General features: G+C 53.3%; 1 protein-coding gene and 2 long non-coding RNA genes across 20 annotated transcripts in view; 1 reads left to right on the top strand and 2 right to left on the bottom strand.

The window, feature by feature from the left end:
• The first annotated feature begins 57 nt into the window (after positions 1-57).
• LOC140843936 (uncharacterized) lies at positions 58-2,225 on the top strand. Of its 2 annotated transcripts, none has more exons than XR_012121861.1 (3): positions 58-88; positions 1,516-1,665; positions 2,066-2,225. It is a non-coding gene; the product is annotated as an uncharacterized lncRNA (long non-coding RNA). The 2 variants fall into 2 exon arrangements; XR_012121862.1 differs by lacking the exon at positions 58-88 and adding an exon at positions 241-710.
• Positions 2,226-2,361: 136 nt separating this feature from the next.
• LOC140843940 (uncharacterized) overlaps positions 2,362-21,476 on the bottom strand; it is a 53,705-nt gene continuing 34,590 nt past the window's right edge. Inside the window, exons 1-4 of one of the 6 annotated variants that reach the window (XR_012121875.1) lie at positions 8,535-10,018; positions 6,690-7,833; positions 4,251-5,004; positions 2,362-2,706 (exon numbers count right to left, since the gene is read on the bottom strand). This is a non-coding gene — a long non-coding RNA (uncharacterized lncRNA). Of the gene's footprint in view, positions 2,707-2,726; positions 5,005-6,689; positions 7,834-8,534; positions 10,037-21,476 lie in introns of those variants that run through there. The other 5 variants (XR_012121871.1, XR_012121874.1, XR_012121870.1 and 2 more) reach the window with 5 other exon arrangements.
• Positions 11,795-21,476, bottom strand: part of LOC140843937 (nuclear envelope pore membrane protein POM 121-like) — a 33,113-nt gene continuing 23,431 nt past the window's right edge. For 9 of the 12 annotated variants that reach the window (XM_073214483.1, XM_073214484.1, XM_073214480.1 and 6 more), the window contains 7 exons: positions 16,091-16,182; positions 15,407-15,480; positions 14,810-14,925; positions 14,577-14,682; positions 14,155-14,334; positions 12,699-12,838; positions 11,795-12,534 (listed from right to left, as the gene is read on the bottom strand). In XM_073214483.1, the coding sequence (XP_073070584.1) occupies positions 12,487-12,534; positions 12,699-12,838; positions 14,155-14,334; positions 14,577-14,682; positions 14,810-14,925; positions 15,407-15,480; positions 16,091-16,182 (756 nt within the window). In that variant the 3' untranslated portion in view covers positions 11,795-12,486. The remainder of the gene's footprint in view (positions 12,535-12,698; positions 12,839-14,154; positions 14,335-14,576; positions 14,683-14,809; positions 14,926-15,406; positions 15,481-16,090; positions 16,183-21,476) is intronic. The other 3 variants (XM_073214478.1, XM_073214482.1, XM_073214481.1) reach the window with 3 other exon arrangements.

The following is a 21,476-nucleotide window of genomic DNA, read 5'->3' on the forward strand; positions in this document are numbered from 1 at the left end:
GGCCCGGCGCGCCCCTGGCTGAGGGCCCCTCTCTTCTTCGGCGCCGCCCAGGGCCCTCAGCCGTCCCCTCGCCGTGGCTGACACCCAGGTGGGCACCCCACACACGTGTGGCAGACGCCGTGTGGGTCTCCGGGCCCTGGATAGCTGGGGAATGACACTCAGGTGGTAGCAGTGTTCATGGCAATGAGGAGGGGGGGCCCTGGACTGCGCCTGCCTGAGTTCAAATCCTGCCGCCACAAATGGTCCGCAGGCTCCTAGGCGAGGCCTCTTCCGGCCCCCAGCCTGTTTCCTTCGGTGTCGCCCAATACCTGCCCACATTCCAGAGCGTTCCGAGATTCCTGCAGGTAATTCACACAAAGCACTTAGCACAGCGCCTGGTCCCACGTGTGGGAAGCTTTGCCCTCATTATCATCATCTAGGGCAGACAAAATAATACAAAATAAGCCTTGAAATAATCCTATAATAACTGCAGGCCCTGGCATCATAGAAATACTTCACGGCTGGTTATAAAAACTGCCGGATTCTGGTTCAGAATGGCCACATTGCACAATTGGGCCATCATGTGCACGGTTATACTGTGTACTGCTGTGTGCCCGAGTTAGACTTTGCACCAGCATGTGGCCAGGCTAGACAGTGGGCATTGAGTGCCTGGGTCACACCGTGTGCCGTTAGAGAAGCCTGCAGTTGGATGGACAGAAAATGGAGTCTGGGTGAGGCCAGAGGGGGCCACCGCAGCTGGGCAGGTTCTGGGTGGTCTGAGCCCGGCTGGGGAGCAGGAGCACACAGTCTCCAGGGGAGATGCTAGATGGCACCAAGATAGTTCATGGCCAAAGGGCTCAGCTGGGGATCCAAGAGGTCTGTTGGGGAGGGGAGGGCAGCACAAGCCCCAGGGGCACCCAGAGTCCCCAGGCCAGGCCTTTCCCCAGCTGTTGTACACCTCTAAAGTAAGGTTGGTGGGGAAGCTGACTCCCAAGGGCCTTTCCTGTCCCAGACCCCAGAACACCTGAGAACACCAGCATCCTCTGGGCCATCTCTTGTTCCAGCTGCCTAAGGACTTGTTTTGAAGTGTTAGAAACTTTAGGAAAACCTTATTCTTAACGGGGCATCTGTGGGTGGGCTCAAGGGGGTCCGTGAATCCTCCCAGGGTGGCTTTCAAACTGTGTGTGTCCATACATGCATTTTTCAGGGGAGAGAATCTATTTCTTATAGTGAGTTCATTCATTCAGTCATTCAACAGATACTTGCTAACGTCCTCCCAGCCTTGGCTGCCTTCTTCTACTACACTGAGGGGCAAAGGGAAAAACCAAAAAATAGCAAAGGGCCTTTCTTTTGGGTAGGTGGCTTAACTTCTCTGAATATTGTTTTCCCCAACTCTGAAATGGGGAAGAGCCAGTGTGCTATGATGTGTGCAGAGAGCCTGGAACAGAGGACCCTCTGCTCCCTGCCCAAGGGGCCAAGAGGGGGCTAGCCCCGCTTCACCCCATGTTTTGTAACACATACTTACTTTCCTTGCAGAACAATATAAAGGATGGAAAATCATGCTGGCCCCTCAGCCCAGATGGGCTGACTCACAGTCCTGGGCTGGGGGCCGGGTGAGCTCTGCACAATACCCCTGGGGCCCAGGGAGAGGCTGGGCCCTGGCAGCAGCAGCACAGAGGGTCTGTGGTGAGTCACCCGTTCCGCCTGCCCCTGAGTCACCTCCACCAAGAATGGGCCTTGGGCCCCCACCTGACCGGGGCCCATGGCAGACTGCCCATCCTGGCCTCCTCCCCAGTGTCTGCCCAGCAGCCCCCCTGTTGCCCCCTGGGGAGCCACCGCCCAGGTGGACCTCCTGCCAGTCCTTGGGACGCAGGTGTGCCCCTGTACAGCAGTGTCTGGTGTCAGAATGTTGAAATAGCTCCCCACCAGTAGTTGGCTAGAGGCCCTGGGCCTTTGGCCAGAAGCTGGAAACCTGGCCACCTAGGGGGCTAACCCTCAGCCCAGCAGGGTCCTCTCAGACGCCCGCTCCACACCGGGTAGGCCTCTTCTGACTCAGCTACGTTGCCTCCGTGGGTCCATCTTGCAGATCGAGGCCTCATCCTGAACCCCGGACTGCTCCCAGCACCACCTGCTCCCTATCTCTGGACACCTCATTTCAAGCCCATCCCTGCGCCTCTCCGACCTGGCCGAGACGGCCACCCAGTAAGCACGTCACGGGGCCAGGGCAGAGAGTGGAGCTGGGTGGGGCAAGCAGGATCTGCCAGGCCAGGGTCCCCGCAGGACAGGCTAAGACATGCAATAATGACAAACAATAATAACTTTGGTTGAACATTTACTATGTGCCAGGCCCTGTATTTAAAGCATACCATCTTTATGGTATGATGGGTTTTGACATAAGCACCCAACGCCCGTTGCCACAACAAGGATGACAAACTGGCACCGTCCCTGGCCATTTCTCAGATGTGGAAACTGAAGCTCCGAGATGGTAAATGGCAGCTCAAGGTGGTCAGGAGGGGACTCAGGATTTAAACCCTACAATCTGAGCCAGGGCCCTTATCCCCACCTCTGCCACCATTTAGTGGGGTGCCTGGCATAGGGTAGGCGCTCAGTATCTTTGTTGAATGAAGAAGGGATGACAGTGAATGGGAGGGTCAGTGCACGTTGACGGCGGCAGGGAAGGCCCCCAAAGGAGGACCAGAGAGAGGTAGCAGGTCCTGAGTCAGAACGCTGGTGGAGAAAAAGGTTTTGTTCATCAGATGTTAATTAAGCACCTACTATAGTGACGAGTCCTGTTCCTGGAATTGAGGACACACGGTCCAGTACAACAGAGGTTTCTGCCCTGGGGCAGCTTGCTGCAGAGGCCCCGGGGTGGGGGTGATGGTGTAACTTTGAGGCCACCTGTGGGTGGATTGATGGCACCTGTCCCATGTGGCCCTCAAAGGAGCACCCCAGGCAGACGGAGTCACGGAGGCCCAGGGACACTGTGGGAAGGGTTAGACCCGAGGCTGAGGGTGGTCAGAGTCCTGGCAGGAAGGGGCGGGGGACCCCTCACACTTCCTCCTGTGCGGCACCGGCATTTGCTTGGGAATGAGGCTCTCCACCGCTGCCAGGGAAGGATCTTGACCTCTTGCCCCCACAGTGCCTCCCACACATTCACCCATCAATTCATCAAGCATCTACTCTGCGCCCAGCGCTGGGGACACAACAGCTAGGGAGCCACAGCCCACATATCCCCAGTCTGGGAAGGCAAAGGATCAGAAAAACAGTCAACCACATTTCTAAAGAAATGAAAGAACCTAAATGCACTTCAGTGGGGGGAGTGGCTGATACATGATGAAAGGGCCACAGTCCAGAAGGGTGGACAGGGGTCAGGAACGTGGCAGGTCCGTGGGCCTCACAAGGAAGGAAGCCCGGGGTGCACTCAGCGAGAGAGGAAGTGTCCGCCATTAGGGTTGTCTGTTTGCCCCTTGGGATCTCAAAGAGCGCTGCCCCTGTGTCTTGCTGTCTGCCCTCCTGCCTGCCTGCCTGGGTCTGGGCCTGCCCGGGCCCTTTGCCCACTCTGTCTGCTGAGGTCAGACATTTCTGCCAGGGACCCGGGCGGCCAAGGCCCCACGGGCTGCCTTCCTGGGCCATTCTCTGGTCGCTGGCTCGGGCTTAGTCCCCGCACTGAGCCTAGGCCTCGGGGACTGACGAGTCAGCACCAGTCGCCTCTGGACAGACACCCCCTCTTTGGGGCCCTGGCGTCCCTGCCCCACCCTGCCCTCGCCCAGTCCACCCTGTTCCCCCGACAGGGGCAGCTGTGCTGGTCTGGGGGCGACTCCGAGCAGCCGCCTCCAGTGGGGCTTCACCGATGGGAATATTCTGTGTATAGGGAGGCGCAGGCCGCATGTGGCTACTGTGCACTTAGAACGTGCCACCGTGTTTTTAATTTTATGGTTTATGTTTTACTTACGATTATTTATATAAAGTATGATATATTCACGTCCCTGTAATTCATTGTAATTTAAACAGCCACGTGTGGTCGGTGGCTATCGCACTGGGCTGCTCCAAAGAGCCAGTCTGGGCTCAGGCACGGAGGAGGGGCCTGGCCTCCCGGCCTCCCCCCAAGGCAGAGGCAGCTGCCGGGGCCCGGGACTGGGCTGCAGTGTCCTCTGGGGTCACGCAGTTGACGGAGTCAAGCTTAGGATGTACTGCCTGTGGTCACCCCAAGCCCGCCCCCAGCTGCTAGGTCTGAGCCCCGCCTCGGGGGCAGAATCATGCCCTGAGCAGACCTCTTTATGTTGGCGTGCGCGGCTCCTTCATCTCTCCCGGAGGCACTGACTGCGGCGTCTCAGCCTCTCCCCCTGCACCGCTCCTGGCAGCTCCAGAGGACAGGACTGGACGGGGGGCTGGCGTCACGGCTCATCTGCTGAGAGGCAGTGGGGCCTCATCCTCCTTCCCACCTAGAGGATCCCAGGCCAGGGCTGCCCTGACCCAGGTCTCCCAGCACAGAGCTTGAGTGCAAGGCCTTGGCTTTTGGATGGGACCCCAGAGAGTCGGGGTGTAGGGGTGGGGCCTCTGGAGGGGGAGAGCGCACCACGGGAGGCAGACCAACTCAGGGAGCAGGCACACACTGGCCCTGCACGGGGCTGATAGTGGCCCCCTAAAATAAGTGCAAATCCTAAATCCCTGGAGCCTGGGAATGTGACCTTATTTGGGAAAAGGGTCTTTACCGATGTAATTCAGTTAAGGATCTGAAGATGGGGTCCTCTTGGGTTTAAGGTGGGCCCGGGATTCAGTGACGGTGTCCTAATAAGAGAGGAGGGGGAGATGCGGGGCCCAGGGACACTGAGAAGGAGGCCATGCAGCCACCCACCGCGCAGACAGGAGGGGTGCGGTCCGCTGACGGTGAGGGACCACCAGCCAAGGAGGGCAGGCCCCGGAAGCTGCAGAGGGCAAGGACAGTCTCTCTACGGGACTCCCGAAGGCGCTGACCCTGCTGACTCCTTGGCTTTAGCCCAGTGAGAATGATTGCAGATTTCTCATCTGTAGAAAAGTAAGATAATAAACTTTTTGTTGTTTTTTAACTCACCAAACGTGTGGTTAATTTGCTGACAGCAGCAGAAAATTAACACACGACACTTCCTGCCCCCAGCAGGACTCTGTGCTGCCATCAAGGTGACCTGGAGTCTGAGGAAGGTCATGGATGCAGAAAGGGCGGGGGGTGGGGTGGGGGGAGGAACGGGTGTCTCCTTCCACCCTCTGCCCCCTCCTCTGCCAGTCCCCTGGAAGTGGGCCCACACACACGCCCCCTGGGCACTTTTCCTAGGTTAGGGTTACCCAGATGGTGCGGGGGCGTGTGGATGCTGACGCAGCCCCAGGCAGAGATCCTTACGTGATACCCTGACTCTGTGTCTGTGGCTGCGCACTAACTCCAGGAGTTAGTGTCCGGACCGAGTTGAGCTGTAGGACCCCCAGCTGGTGTCCTGAGCGCTGGAGAATTGGTCGTCGGTGATTAAAAAACCCCACCCACCTGGAGTCTGAAGCGCTGTGAGTGCAAACCGTTCAGCCATAAGAAGGAATGGGGTCTGGCACCTGCTGAACGTGAACAAACCGTGGAAACACGATGCTCAGTGAAAGAAGCCGGACGCAGAAGGCTGCATAGCGTCTGATTCCATTTATATGGAGCGTCCGGAATAGGTAAACCCGGAGACACAGAAAGCCAGTCGGCGAGCGGCTGGGAATGAGAGAGCCGCCTGATGGTTACAGGGTTTCGTTCTGCAGTGATGAAGATGTTCTAGAACTTGATGGTGGAGAGGAGCGCACCGCCGCGTGGCAGCTAGAAGAGACCCCACTAACTTCCGTAGTGTAAATGGGTGGGTTGCACGGCACCAAAATTATGTTTAATAAGACAGAGTTATCAACGTGGATGGAGCCAGAGAGTATTATGCTCAGTGAAATAAGCCAGGCAGAGAAAGACAAGTACCAAATGATTTCCCTCACTTGGGGAGGATAACAACGAAGCAAGACTGAAGGAACAGAACAGCAGCAGACTCACAGAGTCCAAGAAGGGACTAGCGGTTACCAAAAGGAAGGGGGTGGGGGCAGGAAGGGGATTAAGGGGCATTATAATGAGCATTCCCAACATAGGTAGGTCACGGGGAAGGCGTGTAGGAGAGAAGACAAGGAGCGACTCTAGCATCTTACTAGGCTGATGGACAGTGACTGCAAAGGGGTGTGAGGGGGACTTGATAGGATGGGTGAAGGTAGTAGCCACAATGTTGCTTATGTGAAACCTTCATAAGACTGTACATCAATACCTTGACACAAAAGCACAACAGAGTCGTCACTTTCCTACACTGCCCCATCTCAAATGCCACCCTCTTGACAGAGTCCCGTGGGGGATGGCCCCACCCTCCAAGCGGGCACTATTTAACCCTACCGATTTATTCATTATGAGTCTCTTATTATCATAGTCCAATATACAGAACATAAAACCTACCATCTTAACCATTTTTTAGTGTACAGCTCAGTGGCCTTAAATACATTCACACTGTTGGGCAACTCCCCCCTCATCCCCCCGCACAACCTTCTCATCTTGCAAACCTGAAACTCTGGCCCCGTGAAACCCTCACTCCCCACCCCCTCTTCCCCTGCCTCTGGCAGCCGCTCCCGCTCCCCTTCTGTCTCTGAATGGGACAACGCTGGGGACCTCACACAAGGGGACTCACACAGTGCTTGTCCTTTGAGGCCGGGCTTCTTTTACTGAGCATGATGCCTTCAAAGTTCACGCATGTCATAGCACGTGTCAGCGTTCCCTTCCTTTTTAAGCCTGAAGACTGTCCACATTACCCCCATCTTCCCGGAGGGGACACTGCAGCCACAGACACTGAGGGAAGCAGGGCCAGGCTCACGGCGGCTGACCTGACGTACCGCTCTGCCCCGCGGCCCCGTCCAAGCGCCAGCGGAGGCCCCCACGTGCCTCGGCTGTGCTCCCCCCTCACTGACAGCTCCTGGGGCGCAGGTGGCCTGCACCTTGGACCCTGACTCCACACGCAGCACCAGGTGGACTCCTGGACCACGTGTGGATGGGATGGGACTTGAGGGGGTTGGGGGTCGAGGTGGGCAGGGCCCAGCCGGGCAGCCCCCGAGGTCTGGCTTCCCCAGACTCCTGTTCGATCAAATGTGCCCAATGATGAGGACCACCGCATGGAGCTGGGCACCCCTGTACACAGCTGTCCTGCCTATGACCCTTATGGCCCTTGAGGTTCCCCAATCCAGGCGGCCTCTGAGGAGGAGGAAGAAGGGACTTAGACGCAGCCCGTGGGCACCTGAGATGCGGTGCAGGCTGGGAGGAGGAGAATGAGGGTGACTGCTTGATACGGATGGCTTCCCTGCTGCAGTGATGAACATGCCCAGGAACTAGACAGTGAGTGGTGATGGTCGCATCACCTTATGAATGTCCTAAAAGCCACTGAAGTGTACACTTAAAATGGGAACTTTTGTGCTGTGTTTCACCACGATGAAAAGCAATGCCCCACTCCAGCTTCAGCACACCCAGGGCCTTTCTGTGTTTTGGGGCCCAGATCAAGGCCTTGTGACCCCACAAGGGTCCCCTGGACCCTCTCACTCCTACCCGCCCTTCACCCCACCTGCTCTTGGTGTCTGAGCCACCCCACTGAGGACACTTCCCGGCAGGTCGCCTTCCGGAGGCATGTGCGTTGGGCCCAGTGTTTTACTCAAATAGATGCATTACTACTGGTTGAGTTTCCCGTGGCAGTGGCCGATCCGTGGTGGAGATATTCAGAGCTGAGCGGTGGTTTCTGGGGTTTTCAAAAACCTCCTCCCCAGAAGGCAGCTTTGGCCTGGTCACTCCTGCAGGGCAAGGAGGAGGCAGCAGATAGAGGCTGAGTCTTTCTGGAACCTTCTCAGTCTAAGGCCAGGATGCCTGGGTATCTGCAGTTCAGACTAAGAAGGCACATCTTCTGGGTACTTCACTGCAGCCCTGGGGCAAGAAGCACTGGAGAACCAGAGCCCTGGGTTTGAATTCCTCACCAGCTGTGTGACCTTGGGGAAGTTACTCAACCTGTCTGTGCCTTAGTCACCTTATCTCTAAAATGAGGATTAAAATAGCTTTGATCTTAAACGTTGCTCTGTTTTGATTTAGGTGAAAGTCATATAATGTAAAATTAATTATTATTTAATGTGTACAATCCACTGTTGTTTAGCGCATTCACACTGTTGTGCGAATGCCAGCTCTCTGAAATTCCAAAACATTTTCACCACCACAGGGGTTGTTTTTGAGGCTGACATGTGTGAATGTTAGTAAAGCCTTAGAACAGTGCCAGGTGCAGCATGTGCCGAATAAGTGCTCAATAAAAGGCAAGAATACTTGGTAAGTGCAGCGCTCATAATAGGTAACACGTGGTAGGCGGGGCTATCAGTTGGCTTCCCTTTGGCTGGAGGGAGAGGGAGCTAGGTTCTCCCTTCCCTCTGGGCCGCATTTTCTACTCCGGGCACCCTGCACCCACCCGGCTGTCACACCCTTCCGCCCCCACCCAGGGTCACGTCCTCACCGGCTGGGGGCAGGGGAGACGCTGCTGGTGTCCAGGAAACCCGGCGCCTCCCCGCAGCCTCCGGGCTTCTCCCCTCTCCTCCAGGCTCTTCTGTGCCCCGCTCGCTGCATCTCCCACGCCCGTTCCTGCTCCCCGCGCTGTCACCTTCTGCGGCGGAGGACACACACGTGGGGGCACGGTTACCCAGGAAGGCTGCTCTCTGAAGCCTTCTGGGACCCCCAGGCGCTTGGGAGAACCCCTCACATGCGCCGGCCCGCAGTCAGACCTGTCCACCTATAGAACCATTTGGGCAGCGTGTTTAACGGGCGGGCTCCTGGGCCCCTCGGAGCGGTACTCGGGAGCCTTCCCGTTACCCTGCAGTCCGCTGAGGGCGGCCCCGGGAGCTGGACGCTCCGCCCCGTCCTTCCAGGCGTGAACATCCTGTCCTGCGGTCACTCTGTGCCGGTTTAAGGCCTTCCGTGCTGCAACAAGAGCTGAGTGTTCGCGCCCTCCTCGCGCCCTGCACCGATGCTCAGGAGAGGCTTGCGAGTTTCCTTGACCACCCCGGGGTACAGCGAAACATCCCTGGAGCCCGTCTCTCGCCTTCCTCTTCTAGGGGCGACGCAGGAGTCAGGGGCTGTCATTTGCTGCCACCTTGTGGCAGGGATGGGAACTTTGCGCTCCATTTCCATCCCTGGTCATCTTAATCAAGAAAACGCACTGAGCACCTACTGTGTGCCAGCTCCCCAGTCAACTCCTGCGCACCCGGGGGCAGATGAATTACACAGACATGGTCCCTGCCCTCTCGGAGCTCACAGTCTCCCGGAAGAGACCCTCAATGACCCACAAATAAATACAGTGAACGAATACAAATGATTAAGGGATGTGCACCCGCTAGGAAGGACACAAACGAGGCCGTTATCACAAGATGCAACGCTGCATTTCCTCATGGGGCGCTCTGTCTCCCTGGACACCCTCTTCCTGCCCAGGACTGCAGGCCACGCAAGGGCAGGCGTTTCTGTCTGGCTGATTCCCCCTGGAGAATGGGTGATGTCCCGCAGTTCTGACACATAGTAGGTGCTCCGTAAAAGTCGAATGAATGCATACACAATGGTGAGGCTGCTCAGAGCCAGCTTCCTGGCTGCCCCAGGCGGAAGGAACACATGGGGAATGGGAAGGGAGGGCCTGGGAGAGAGGCTTGGTCCCTGGGGATCCTGGGAGGGTTAGAAGGCTTTGGATGTGAGCTAAAATGAGGATGATGTCAAGTGTCACCCTCCCAGGGAGGCCCCCCATCCATCCTGTTTTAAATTGTACCCTCACACCCCTGGCTTCATGAAACGCTTCACTGCCTATATTTTTCTCCTTGATGTTTTTTACCATCTCATTTACTATGTATGTGCCGTATTTATTTGACGTCTGTCTGCCCTCCAGAATGAAAACAACACGCGAGCAAGGATTTTGCCTGTTTTGTTCACTAAGGACTGCCCTGTGCCTGGAACGCCCGGCACCTGGTAGGAGCTCCGTACGTGCGGACCCGGAGACAGCCGTGGGTGGGCGGGGCTTCGGGCGGGCCAGGAGGGCCCTGGGCGGTGGCCAGCGGGGAGGGCGGGGCTCAGATCCGAGTAAGGGAAGGGGCCGAAGGTAAACTCTACTAGGGGGGCGGGGACGGGCGTGGCAAGGGTCCGCCTGGAAGCAGAACGAGACTGGGAGGGGTCCTTGGGGGGAGGTCTTCCGAGGCTGGTAGTTTTCGGGGAAAGAGCAGTAAGGGGCGTGGCTCACATGGGCGTGACCAATCTGGGACGGCGGGGCTAAGGCTGGGCGGGGCCGGGGTGGGAAGGGTCCTGTCAGGGACAGGTCAACCTGGGCGGGGCCAGTGGCAGAGAGGCGTGGGCAGGTCCAGGCCATGGGCGGCGCCAGGCCGGGATGTCCTCTGTCCCGGGGCCTGGAGCGCTGTGTCCCGGCGGGGCTAGCTCCCGCCTCGCTGGCCCCTCCTTGGCAGGCCGGGCCCCAGAGTGCGCAGGACCGGACTCCCCAGGGTCCGAAGCTGCGGTCGGCACTGTGCTTTGAGGCAGGCGGCCGCCGAGGCCCCGGCGGACTGAGCTCTGCACTGCCCCGGGGCTGTTATCCCGGAGACTCTGAGGGTAAGGGTGAGCCGGGCTGAGGGGGCCTGTGCGTGCCTCTGTGTGTGTACGTGTGTGTGTGTGTGCGTGTGCACATCAGTGTGTGTGCGAATACGTCTGTGCACAACAGAGAATTTGTGTGTGCTTGGAGTTGGGTACGTGCATTCCCCAGGGAGCTCCGTGTGTGTACAAAGTCGCCTGTGTGTGCAAGGGCAGTCCCGCGTGGGAGGAGAGTCGTGCATGGGTGTGCATGCGTGTGAGATAGGGCGCGTGTTAAATGTGGCGAAGACAGTGTGTGTATGTCAGGATGTCTTGGAGGCACATGGGAGGGCGGGTGCAATGATACTTGGGGGGACCGTAGGGTCAGGACGCCTGTGGTGAGCTGTAGGGTGCGTGGGTGGTGAAGTGTAGGAGTGTGAGAATTGCGAATGTGTGTTTCATGAAGTGGCAGTGGGCAGTGCTTTGAGGGCCTCAGTGTGAAGGGGTGGGCACCAAGGAAAGTTCCGGGGTGCTGATTGCTCTTGGAGGGGTGAGTGTGGTCTGGGGCGGTTGGTAATGAACAGGGCAGGTGTTTGGGGTCTGGCCTGGAGTCATGTGGGGATCAGACCAGTCGCATCACTTTGAGAGGTGGGGAGATGCGTGGGTGGGGCCAAGAGGGGCTGGTCCTGCCCCTTGCATGGGGAGCAGCGGGCAGGGTTCTCGCTTCTGCCTCTCCAGTCACCTGTCACCCGGGCTCTGTGCTCACTGTGCCTGAGTGGCTCCTGTGGGCGCTCCTGCAAGGACATGGTGCAGAAGTACCAGCCTCCTGTCCGCGTCCACGAGTACCCATTCGAGCTGGTCATGGCGGTGAGTGACCCCTGGTTCCCTGGCCCCAAGTGACGGTTAGAGGGGCTCAGCTATGCCGCGACTGAGAGGGAGCTCCTCATTCCCCCCGATGAGAAGGGATCACTGAGCTGCTCCACTGACCCGCTAGGTCCAGTTTCTAGCCAATGACCCCCTCTGCCCAGCCACCCCACCTTTCACAAACCCTGGCTCACCGGCCAACACACAGGGTCTTTCTTTGTCCTTGTTGGAGCTTCCTGTTCTCTCATCTCACGCTTCTCTGACAGAAAACAAGGATAACAGGGGCCAAGCCTCTGTTGTCATTTGGTGCAATGGGAATAATAATAATAATGACGATATTTATTCTGATGATGGTGACAGCGACCATTCACTGAGGGTTTGCCGCCCTAAGTTTTTACATACGTTGTTTCACTTAATGCCCAGTAGTGCACATTATTCCCGTTGAACCTCCACTACACTGAAGCTGGACCAGCAGAGGGGATGGCCCCGACGTCTGTGGCCAGGAAGCAGCAGAGCCCGGGCTCTCATCCTCGCAGCGGGGACTCCAGAGCTGTGATTTTAAACCACAACACCCCGGGTCCTCCCGCTCGCACACCCTCTCCCCACTCTTAGGAGGTGGGCACCAGGAGGAGAGGGGCTCGGTGGGCAGGAAGGGTCTGGGAGCAGTTGCTCTCAGGGTGGATTTGGCCTGACGGTAGGACGTACTCAAGTCGGGCAGCAAGGCAGTGGGGGGCCTAGAACTGGCTCCCAGCCCTCAGCCTCCCAGATGGGTGGTCTTTGCAGAGTGGGGCAGGTGCTGGAGACAGGTGGACGTGCCTCTCCGTCGTGGTGCCATCTCTCTGCCTCTTGGAGCTTCCCTTCCTTGGGAAGAACAGGGGCATTGCACGGGGTTGTGGTGGGGAGTGAATGAGATGGCTCCTGTGGGCGCTCCTGCAGGAACACGGTGCCTCTGGGTGAGGGGTCTGGGGTGGGGGCATGGGGCGTAGGCTACTTCCTGCCGACGTGGTTATCTATGCTATACGCCTGCGTTTTCTGTCGGGCTCCCAGGGATCTTGATCCTGCACCAATGGAAAAAGACCTCATCAGGGCAGTTACTACCAGAGACTGCTTCTCTGTGTGCCCTAAGCTGTGGAGGGCCAGGCCCGCAGAACCCTGGGTGCTTCAACAGGACTTCCCAGGCTGAGTTCCTTGGGAGGCAGGAGGCCCGGGAAGGTATTTTTACCTGGCTTTCCTGTGGTTTGGGAAAAGTCCTGCCAGAAACAGCTCCTCTCTGAGCTCTGCTGCCTATCTGCAAACCTCGGCGGCGCATGACTGCCAGCGAGGTCACATCTTTCTTGTACCCAGAGGGGAAGGGAACGCACCCTGTTAGGCAGGAAAATAGATATGAGTGGGATGGAAAGAGAATAAGGCCAGGAAAAAGCCCAATAAAAAAGACCTAGAGTTAATCAGTTAAAGCTCAAAAAGCCATGAGCAACTTGGCCTGGAATGTTTGAATATTCCCCAGAGAAAGGAGGGCACCTCAGCAGAGCCCATGGCTTTATTGTGTTAATCAGACAGGCTCAGCTTATGTTTTTAACTTTACCTATCTGCTGTTTTTTTTCTCCTTTGGCCCTAATCAAGTAGTTTGCAATCTGCACAATGAATAATGGCAAGCAAGCCCAGCATAAACAACATAGCAACAGGCAGGAAGGATTCCATCTTCAAAATAAGATTGGGTCTTAATACCCAGGAAGTTAAGAAGATGCTTCACTTACTCTTTAGCAAACAGACAACTCAGCCCACCTTCGGGGCCGGGCAGGCAGCCTTGATCTGCTCCCAGACCAAGAAACGCCGGGCTCCCAGGGAGAAATCAGAGCAGGAAGTCCCTTGTGTTAAGTTAGTTCTAAGTATTCAAGGCCCACCTAACAGGTCTGCACCCCAAGCCCTTAGTCACATTCCTGAAGAATCCTGAAATGGGGATCCCCAAAACTGTCAGGGTGCTCCTCTCTCTCTGAGGTCGCCTGCACTTTTTCTCTAAGTAACTTTAAATAAAACTTTTCCTCTGCTCACTACTGTGTCTCTGCCCTTCAATTCTTTGTCACGGCGGGAACAAGAATGGAGGGAATACACAATGCCTCCTCCCCAACAGTGCCACTGCAGCCGATTCTAGGAAGAACAGAAAACGTGAATTCTGGTATCTGAAATGTGACGGTATTGGTGCTCTAGAAGCCTTGCTGTGCCAGGGATTCAGGAGTCAGCAAATCCGACTCATCTCTACCACAGGTTCTTCAAGTATTCATTCCTCAACATCAAGGAAGGGCTCTTTATTTCTACCCTTCACAGATCATAAGGCAGACAGCAGGGGATAAACCTTGGCCTAGCAGGGGTTCCATGTGTGGACACTAAGGAAAATCCAATCCTCTGAACCCAAGCACGGCTCAGAGCAGCTAAGGAATGGGGCTGCAAGCCAACAGCCGTCTGACTCCCAAAACCAGGCTGCCTTCTCCAGCTTTAAGGGCGGCAGGCCCCTCCCTACAATCTGCGCCTGATGAGAGGGTTCTGAAGCCGCCAGGCCTACACCAGCTCAGGTGTGCCAAGCCAGAGCAGGTTCAGCCGTTTCAGTGACCGACTGGAATGCTGCGTTCACCTGAGCAGAGGCTGATGGCACTGTGTGCTGCCCAGAAAGCCCTCCCGCTCACCTGGGCAAGATGGTAGGCACAGGAAGTCTGCCAACTGCTCCAAGTGCCTCAGCAGCACGTCAGTCACTGCGGCTGGGAGGGAGGCTGCGGGAGCAGCAGTCTCAGCAGCGGGCAGGGTGACATTCGGAGGAGAAGGTGGGGTGGCAGGTGGGTCCCCACCCTCCGAGTTCGATGCAGTTTCTAAGGAAGAAAGACAAACGCTTGTCCTCCCTGGCAGGGGAATTCTTTCTGGGGGCCTCGCAGAGCACGGGGAGGCTTGGGGACTCGGGGGAACTCGTGCACAAATGCTTCCTCTCAGTCTCAGGGCTCACTGTGCTCGGAGCCCACTGAGAACCCAAGAGGTGGATTTCTCAGAGGAGAAAGACCAAAAGGGAACCAAAGGGAACCGTCTCGGGAGTGTGAAGTTAACCCATGTTCCTCACCACCCTCACCCTGGAAGATCCACTTCAGCCACTTCTCCGACTGAGCTTGCTCCTCCCGGTAATACTCTTCGCGTGTGATCGGGCCGCAGAGCACGGGAGCTGGAGGCTACCAGGAGAAGAAGGAGAAGCCGAGCCGGTCAGAAGGCAGTGAAAGAAACCTGTGCCCACCCTTCCGTTCCCGAGACGCAGGGGAGCCAGGCTGGGGTGGGCAGGGGCGGCTGGACAGGCCATACCAAGATCAGCGGGATCCCTCGCCTGGAGGGCACCAGGGGAAACCTGCGTCTGCGGAGCCGGGAGCTGCTGGGCGTAGGTGGAGAATCCCAGTTCTGCTTCCCAGGTGTGGTTGTGCCTGCAAATAAAGGACCCGACTTCCTTCCTTCCTCCTCTCTTCCAGAAATGGAGAGGTTTGTCTAGCCAGCCTAGTTTGTAACACTGAACTGTCACTAGGTGTCTCTGGGATTCTATCTTCCATGGTTTGGGCTCTTGGATGGTGTCCGCAAGATTATTTCTGACAGTCAAGACGACATGAGGTGGGAATTGCTCCAAATGTGTGCACACGGTTGCTGACTGGACAGAAATTGCCTGGACTGCTCAGGTTCCCCCACCTAGGCTTACCTTACCCCGAACCCCCCAGGTGGCCTGGGTCATGCTCTACGAGTCTGGGCCACCTTCCCTTACCAGACCAGGAAGCCCGAAGGACAGGAACGTCTCTCTCTGTAACTACCAGGCCCCACACAAATCAAGGCTCAGTACATGTGTCCAGTGGGTCATGGCCCATGCGCCCTCCATACACACTACCACCAACACATGCCATGCGTTCATCAACTTACCCTGTTCTCCCTGGGACTGCTTGTCTCCTATGGAGGGAGCTGAGGAGCCGGAATGAGGAGAAAGCTCCTCTCCTCTGTCGGAGGAAGAGGCCCAAGTAAGTACTGGATAACTTCTTACACCCTCCTAACTACCGACTGGCCAACGTCGAGAACAACCATGACTAAGATCCCAGTGTGTCAAGACAACATATAAAATAAATCAAAGAAAATGCCTAAAGAAATGAAGGGAGGCAGTTCAGGGAAGCCACAGAAACACCTTCGTCTTAACACAAGCACAAAACAATCTCCAGAACCTTACGTCCAACCTGGCAAATTTCCGAGAGTTCCAGTCACACCTCTATCTCTAAGAAAGCGGCATTCTAGTCGGACACCTGGAGGGTCAGCTGGGGTCTAGAATGTGAAGCCTGCCGCCCACTCCCATCAGTCACTCTGGTCACTCTGTCCTGTGCAGCCCTTCCCCTTACATCCCATTCCCTCCCGCTGCAGCATGACGGGGAGCAGAGGCCGGTGTGGTCACTGTGTGATGACTGCAAGAGACAGAGCGATTCAGGGCGGCACCATCGCCGCCCTTCAGATGTGAACCGCTTTGATTCTCCAAGTCGGAGTCTCAGATGGCCTAAGTGCTGAGTGAATTCCCCTCCTTTCCTGCCCTCTGATTAGTCCACACGGCAAATCACTGGTTACCTCATTTTCCTTGGTGACCTCTCTGCTGTCTGCAGGCGGAACGAGGAGGGACCGGAGGAGGGTGACGAGCTGGGACCTCTCCTCTTCCAGAACTAAAAGCCAAACACAAGTCACGTGACTGACACTATGTAATAACTTAGGGGCTGACCGTCAACATAATTCTGTGGCTCTAATCCATCACTGTAGATAAAGTCTCCTTTCCACGTGACTCAAAAACACTTCTTTGTGAAGAGGAGCTTCTGGAAAGTGAGTCAATTGCCAGTATTAACTATGGGGAATGAAGTCGGAAAAAGTAATGGAATGCTAATAAACGGCAGAGGAATGAGCGTCCTTTCTGCATGTCCTGAAGAGTGGAGCGTCATACTCAGCGACGGCGGGGAGCGGGCTCTGACGCACACAAGGCCACTCTGTACTCGTCCACGGAAAGGATAAAGGGACACTCAGAGACTGTTCCCGTGAAGACAAGCCAGGAAGCTAGGTTAGTCTTGCTTCCATTGAATTGTCAGTTTTATTTTATTAAAATTAAAAAATACGCTATTGTGATGCTTGTGACTTTTGCAACATCTATGACATTTACTGTCACATGATAATTATCCCTACAGCCATCTATCCGTGACCAGCCAGGGTTGAGGAGAATCCAGTTCAACACTTAGGGGAAAAGTGCTTTCTCTCACCACACAGACGTGATAAAAGATTTACATTTAGAAGTGTAACAAACAAAGGACTATAACGAAACAGACAAGCAGTTAGATAAGGTTGGGTAGGGAGGGACTGTACGAGAGAGAGAAGACAGAAAGCTGACAGACTGTTCCATAAAACTAAGAACCTTTCTCTCTAAAAATATTGTCCCATGGGAAAGAGACTTTACTGTACACCCTTTGTGCCATTTGAATTTTCAACCATACTAATGTTTCCATAAACCATAAATAAAATAGGAAACCGAAACACCCCGAAACAAAAACAAAACCATAAGCAACATTAAAAGGCACGTCTTTTCCATTAAACTGATGAATTCATGTCTGTACCATGTAAAAACGGAGTCTCGCAATTCCATGTGAATATCACGACCGTGTCGGGGAGAGCGGGCAAGGAGCACGCAGCAAGGCAACTCCCAGAAGCAGCCTGTGTCTCGGGCAGGTAGCTCAGCACTGGCGTCCCGTTTTTATTTGCCGAGTTCCTACTTCATAAGGACACTATACCTTCAGACTCCACAAAGAATCTCAAGACAAGTATGACGGTTCCATCGTCAAGAAATTGACAATCTGGAAAAGAGACAGGGCAGAGCACGAAATGATGACAGCAATGAAAGATAAAGAAGGTCTGTGCCCAGGAGCCAAGAAGCCACCATGCGGAGTTCAGTTAGAGAAATCGGGGGATGAAGGGGGCACTTGAGATGGTCCTTCATGATTTGGCTTAAAAAAGACAACCACACTTGAAGAAAGGCAAACTTTATATAGGCTTGCAGTGGGACGCGCACGTCATTCCGGACAGAGAACAGAACAAGGAAAGGTAAGGAAGCAGGAAAGTATCAGTATTAGGTGCTCTTAGGAGGCATTCTGGTTTGCCTTAATTATGGGTGTATATAAAGGGATAAAAGGTTAGAAATGCAAGCTGGAGGTTTGGCAATTTAAGGCCATTGCAAATATTTCTGCTTTGGAAAACAGTAGGTCCTGTTAAGACAAACGGAGACACCAATGCCACACACACAGAGGTCAGAGGACTTCTCACGTTCTGTTACATAATCAGTCCCAGTTTAATGCTGGTACTAATTTACATAATCAGTCCCAGTTTAATGCTGGTAATGATTTACCATGGCAAAGCTAGAACTTCTAATTTGCTCAGCTAGGATTTGGGTATTTACTAGTGTTCCTCTGGAAAAATTAAATCAAGTCTAGTAGCTATGCTACCACTCACTCCAAACATGAGGGCTGCCACCTGGGCTGACCGCACTGCATTCAGTATTCACCGCCCGTTCTTCCAATGAGGCACCGGGTAAAGAAGGTTCACGTATAGTCTCTGCTTCCTGACACCTGCTTCTGAGAACTTACATTTTCAAACATCACACACCTATAGGGGGCTGCTAACTACTCACAACAGAATATCCGACAACTGTCAGTGCCAGTGAGTGTACGTCTTGCCTTAGGTCACAGGCTCCACCGGTAATGGGAACTTTACAACTAAATGTGGCAAAGGCCTCGTACAGTGTTCTAGACCCACCACCTGCTGAGGGCACGCAGCAAATGCTGAAGACGATGAGGAGCGCATCTGTTTGGAGGCACGGCGGCACGGAAGAGCTCTAACGCCGTGAGACGCGGTGGGGACAAGACAGAGAAGAGAAGCCCAGAGACGAGCCTGCCTCCAGGTCTGCATTTCCCCCAGGTGACTGCCGTTTCCACAAGGGAAAGCTGCAGTGCGGAGGCTGCGAGCAGCTGTCCCCAGCCTCACAGGGTTGAAGACACAAATAACGGACTCAGAGCTTTCCAAAGTGGAGGGGTCCTAACAAAACCTCGGTTGGGATCACACAGGCTACACGAGAAGACAGGAGGCAATCAGAAATAAACCAGCCCCCCGAGAACGGACAACTCAGAATCCGTGTCAGTCCCAAGTAGGCAGAGGAATCTGCTCCCTCCCTGGCTGCCTGCCAGAGGGAAAAGGGAAACCTCTCTGGAGAAAGACACCACCACCCAGAGCATCAAGTTAGTGCCACTTTGTTTTGTGTTTTTCACTGTCTGACAGATAAACAACACATAAAATCAGGCATGTAAGATAAGATTTGACCACTAACCAGGTGGACAGAGCACAGAAGATTCAAATACTGGAGTGGTCAAGACTTTAGAGGGACGAGTTACTGTGATTTAAATGACAGTATGGAGATTCCAGGCAGAAATGGTAGATATAAAATTGACTAACTGAGATTAGTGAACTGGAAAACTGAAGAACTGATGGTTGGGAGACAGATGATGGGAAACACGCAGAGACACACATAGGACGCCGTGAAGACGTCTAACATGTCCTAGAATAGTTACTAGAGAGAGGTGAGAAAACAGGGCAGAACAGTATAAAAGATAATGGCTGAGAGCTTCTCAAAACCATCAAAGTCATCAAGCCACACAGTAAGTTCCAAGCAAGAGAAACCACAAGGCAGCACTTCTCAGTAAAGTTTCCCTTCAAGTGAAGGTGGAGCACTTACCAAAACTGCACATGTGCTGGGGCATCAAGCAAATGCAGAACATTTCAAGGACTGATGAAGACACCATGTGACCCAGCAGAATTAAGCTAAAAGCCCGTAATTAAAAGATAACTAGAGAATTCCCAACCATTTAAAAGCTAAGCAGCGTACTTCTAAGTAACCCATGAGTCAAAGAAGAAATCACAATGGCAATTAGAAAATATTTTTAACTGCATGAAAATGAAAAATCCTTCTATTTCAAAACTAGTGGGATGAAGCTAAAGTTGAATTCACAGTCACCTTCAAAACATACATGAGAAAAGAGAACAGGCTGAAACCGAGTGATCTAAGAATCCACACTTAAAGCCACAAAGGCATCCTAGCACCTCAAACATGAAGAAAGGGAGAAGGAAATAGTACCTATGAGAACAGAAATTAAAGAAACAGAAAAACATAAGAGAATGGCTCCTAAAGTTGGTACTTGACAATATGACTTTGGAAACGGAACTCCCTTAATCCAATAAAGGTATCTACAAAGAATGTCTATATTCAAATGTCACATGCAATAGAAAACTGGAAAGTGCTCCCTCTGAGATTGGGAAAAACAAGGCAAAGATGTTTGCTATCACTTCTGTTCAACATTGTACTGGAGATCTTAGCCAAGTGCAGTAAGGCATAAAAAAACAATAAAAGGACTGGAAGAAAGGAGAAAAAGTGTCATGATTGCAGACATGACATACATATAAAAATCCGGAAGAATATACAGATAAATGTTCAGAGTTTAGCAAGTTTTCTGAACACAAAAATCAGTTGCATTTCTAACATCAGCAACAAATTTTCAATGTACTATTTATAACAGCATCAAAAACATACATCTAGGAAAAATTTAATAAAAGATACAAAAAACCACTACACAGAGAAGTTGATGATGTAAATAAGTGAAGAATGTACGGTGCTCATGGATTTTAAGATTAAATACTGTACAAATATCGATTCTCTCCAAAATAACTGTTAGATTAAAGGCAATCCCAATCAATAGCTCAGCAAGTGCTTTTTGTTTTGGTTTTGGTAGAAACTGACACATTGATTCTAAATTTATGTAGAAATGCACAGGGTCTGATGCAAGAGCCTTCAGAAGAGGAATGAGAGAAATGACAGCGTTGGGTGACTTATTCTACTAGATATCAAAACATAAAGACTGTACAGCATAGGGAAGAGAAAAAGATGGGCACAGGCAGAAAAACAGAGCAGCGGAACAGGTCAGAATCTAGAAGTGGATCCGCGTACACGTGGGCATTTCAATTGCAACTGTGGGATTACTATAGAAATCAAGCATAGAAATCAAACGTATAATCATATATGACTTGGTTATTTTTCCTGTAATTCCTGATAAGTGATCAAGAACAGAACAAACAAGACCAAGACAGTTTCTGTGCCCTAATTGCCTTTGCTATTGTTTCAATACCATGTGAGACATCGTGGCCCAGGAGACCGGAGCCTGCTGAGGATGCAGTTTCCAGTTGGTTAATGACTGTTTAGTAAGTCCCCCCCACAGGATTCTACTGTTGTGAACACGTATGTGCTCAATAAATACAAAGGGTGCCCTCTCAGCACCACTCTTGCGCTGTTAGGCCTCGAGTCCCCTGGCTGGTCCTTTCAGGTCTCCGGGATCTCATCGTGTCTCCCCCCTTATCTGCGGGTTGGAAGCAGGGAGGGACCGACATGCAACAAAGCCGATACTGTGAGCAATAGGGAAAGGGTGACCCACTCTTTCGGTGAATGTTACAGAATCAAACGGATATTACATGGAAAAATATTAAGACTGATCTTGACCTCACACCATGTAAAACAAAGTTTTTCAGGTGAGGATCCAAATGTGAAAGGAAAAATAATGAAGTTCCTAGAAAGGAGTATTGGAGAGGATCATCACGGCCCTCGACAGGCACGGATTTCCTAAACAGCACAGAAAAGACACTAATCGCAAGTGAAATGACTGAAAGAGAATGAAATGGGGGACGCTTACTTACAGCAACATATATCATTCAGAAAGCTTGCATCTAGAACATATAAAGAACTTGTATACGTCAGTAAAGAAAAGATAGAGAAGCTAATAGAAAAGTCAAGAAACTTGCACAGGCACTTCATAGAAAAGGATGTACAAATGGCCAATGAACTCATACTTTTAACTCATTAGTAATCAGGAAAATGCAAATTAAA

The sequence above is a fragment of the Manis javanica genome, chromosome 10, assembly GCF_040802235.1.
Source record: "Manis javanica isolate MJ-LG chromosome 10, MJ_LKY, whole genome shotgun sequence".
Classification (NCBI taxonomy): domain Eukaryota; kingdom Metazoa; phylum Chordata; class Mammalia; order Pholidota; family Manidae; genus Manis; species Manis javanica.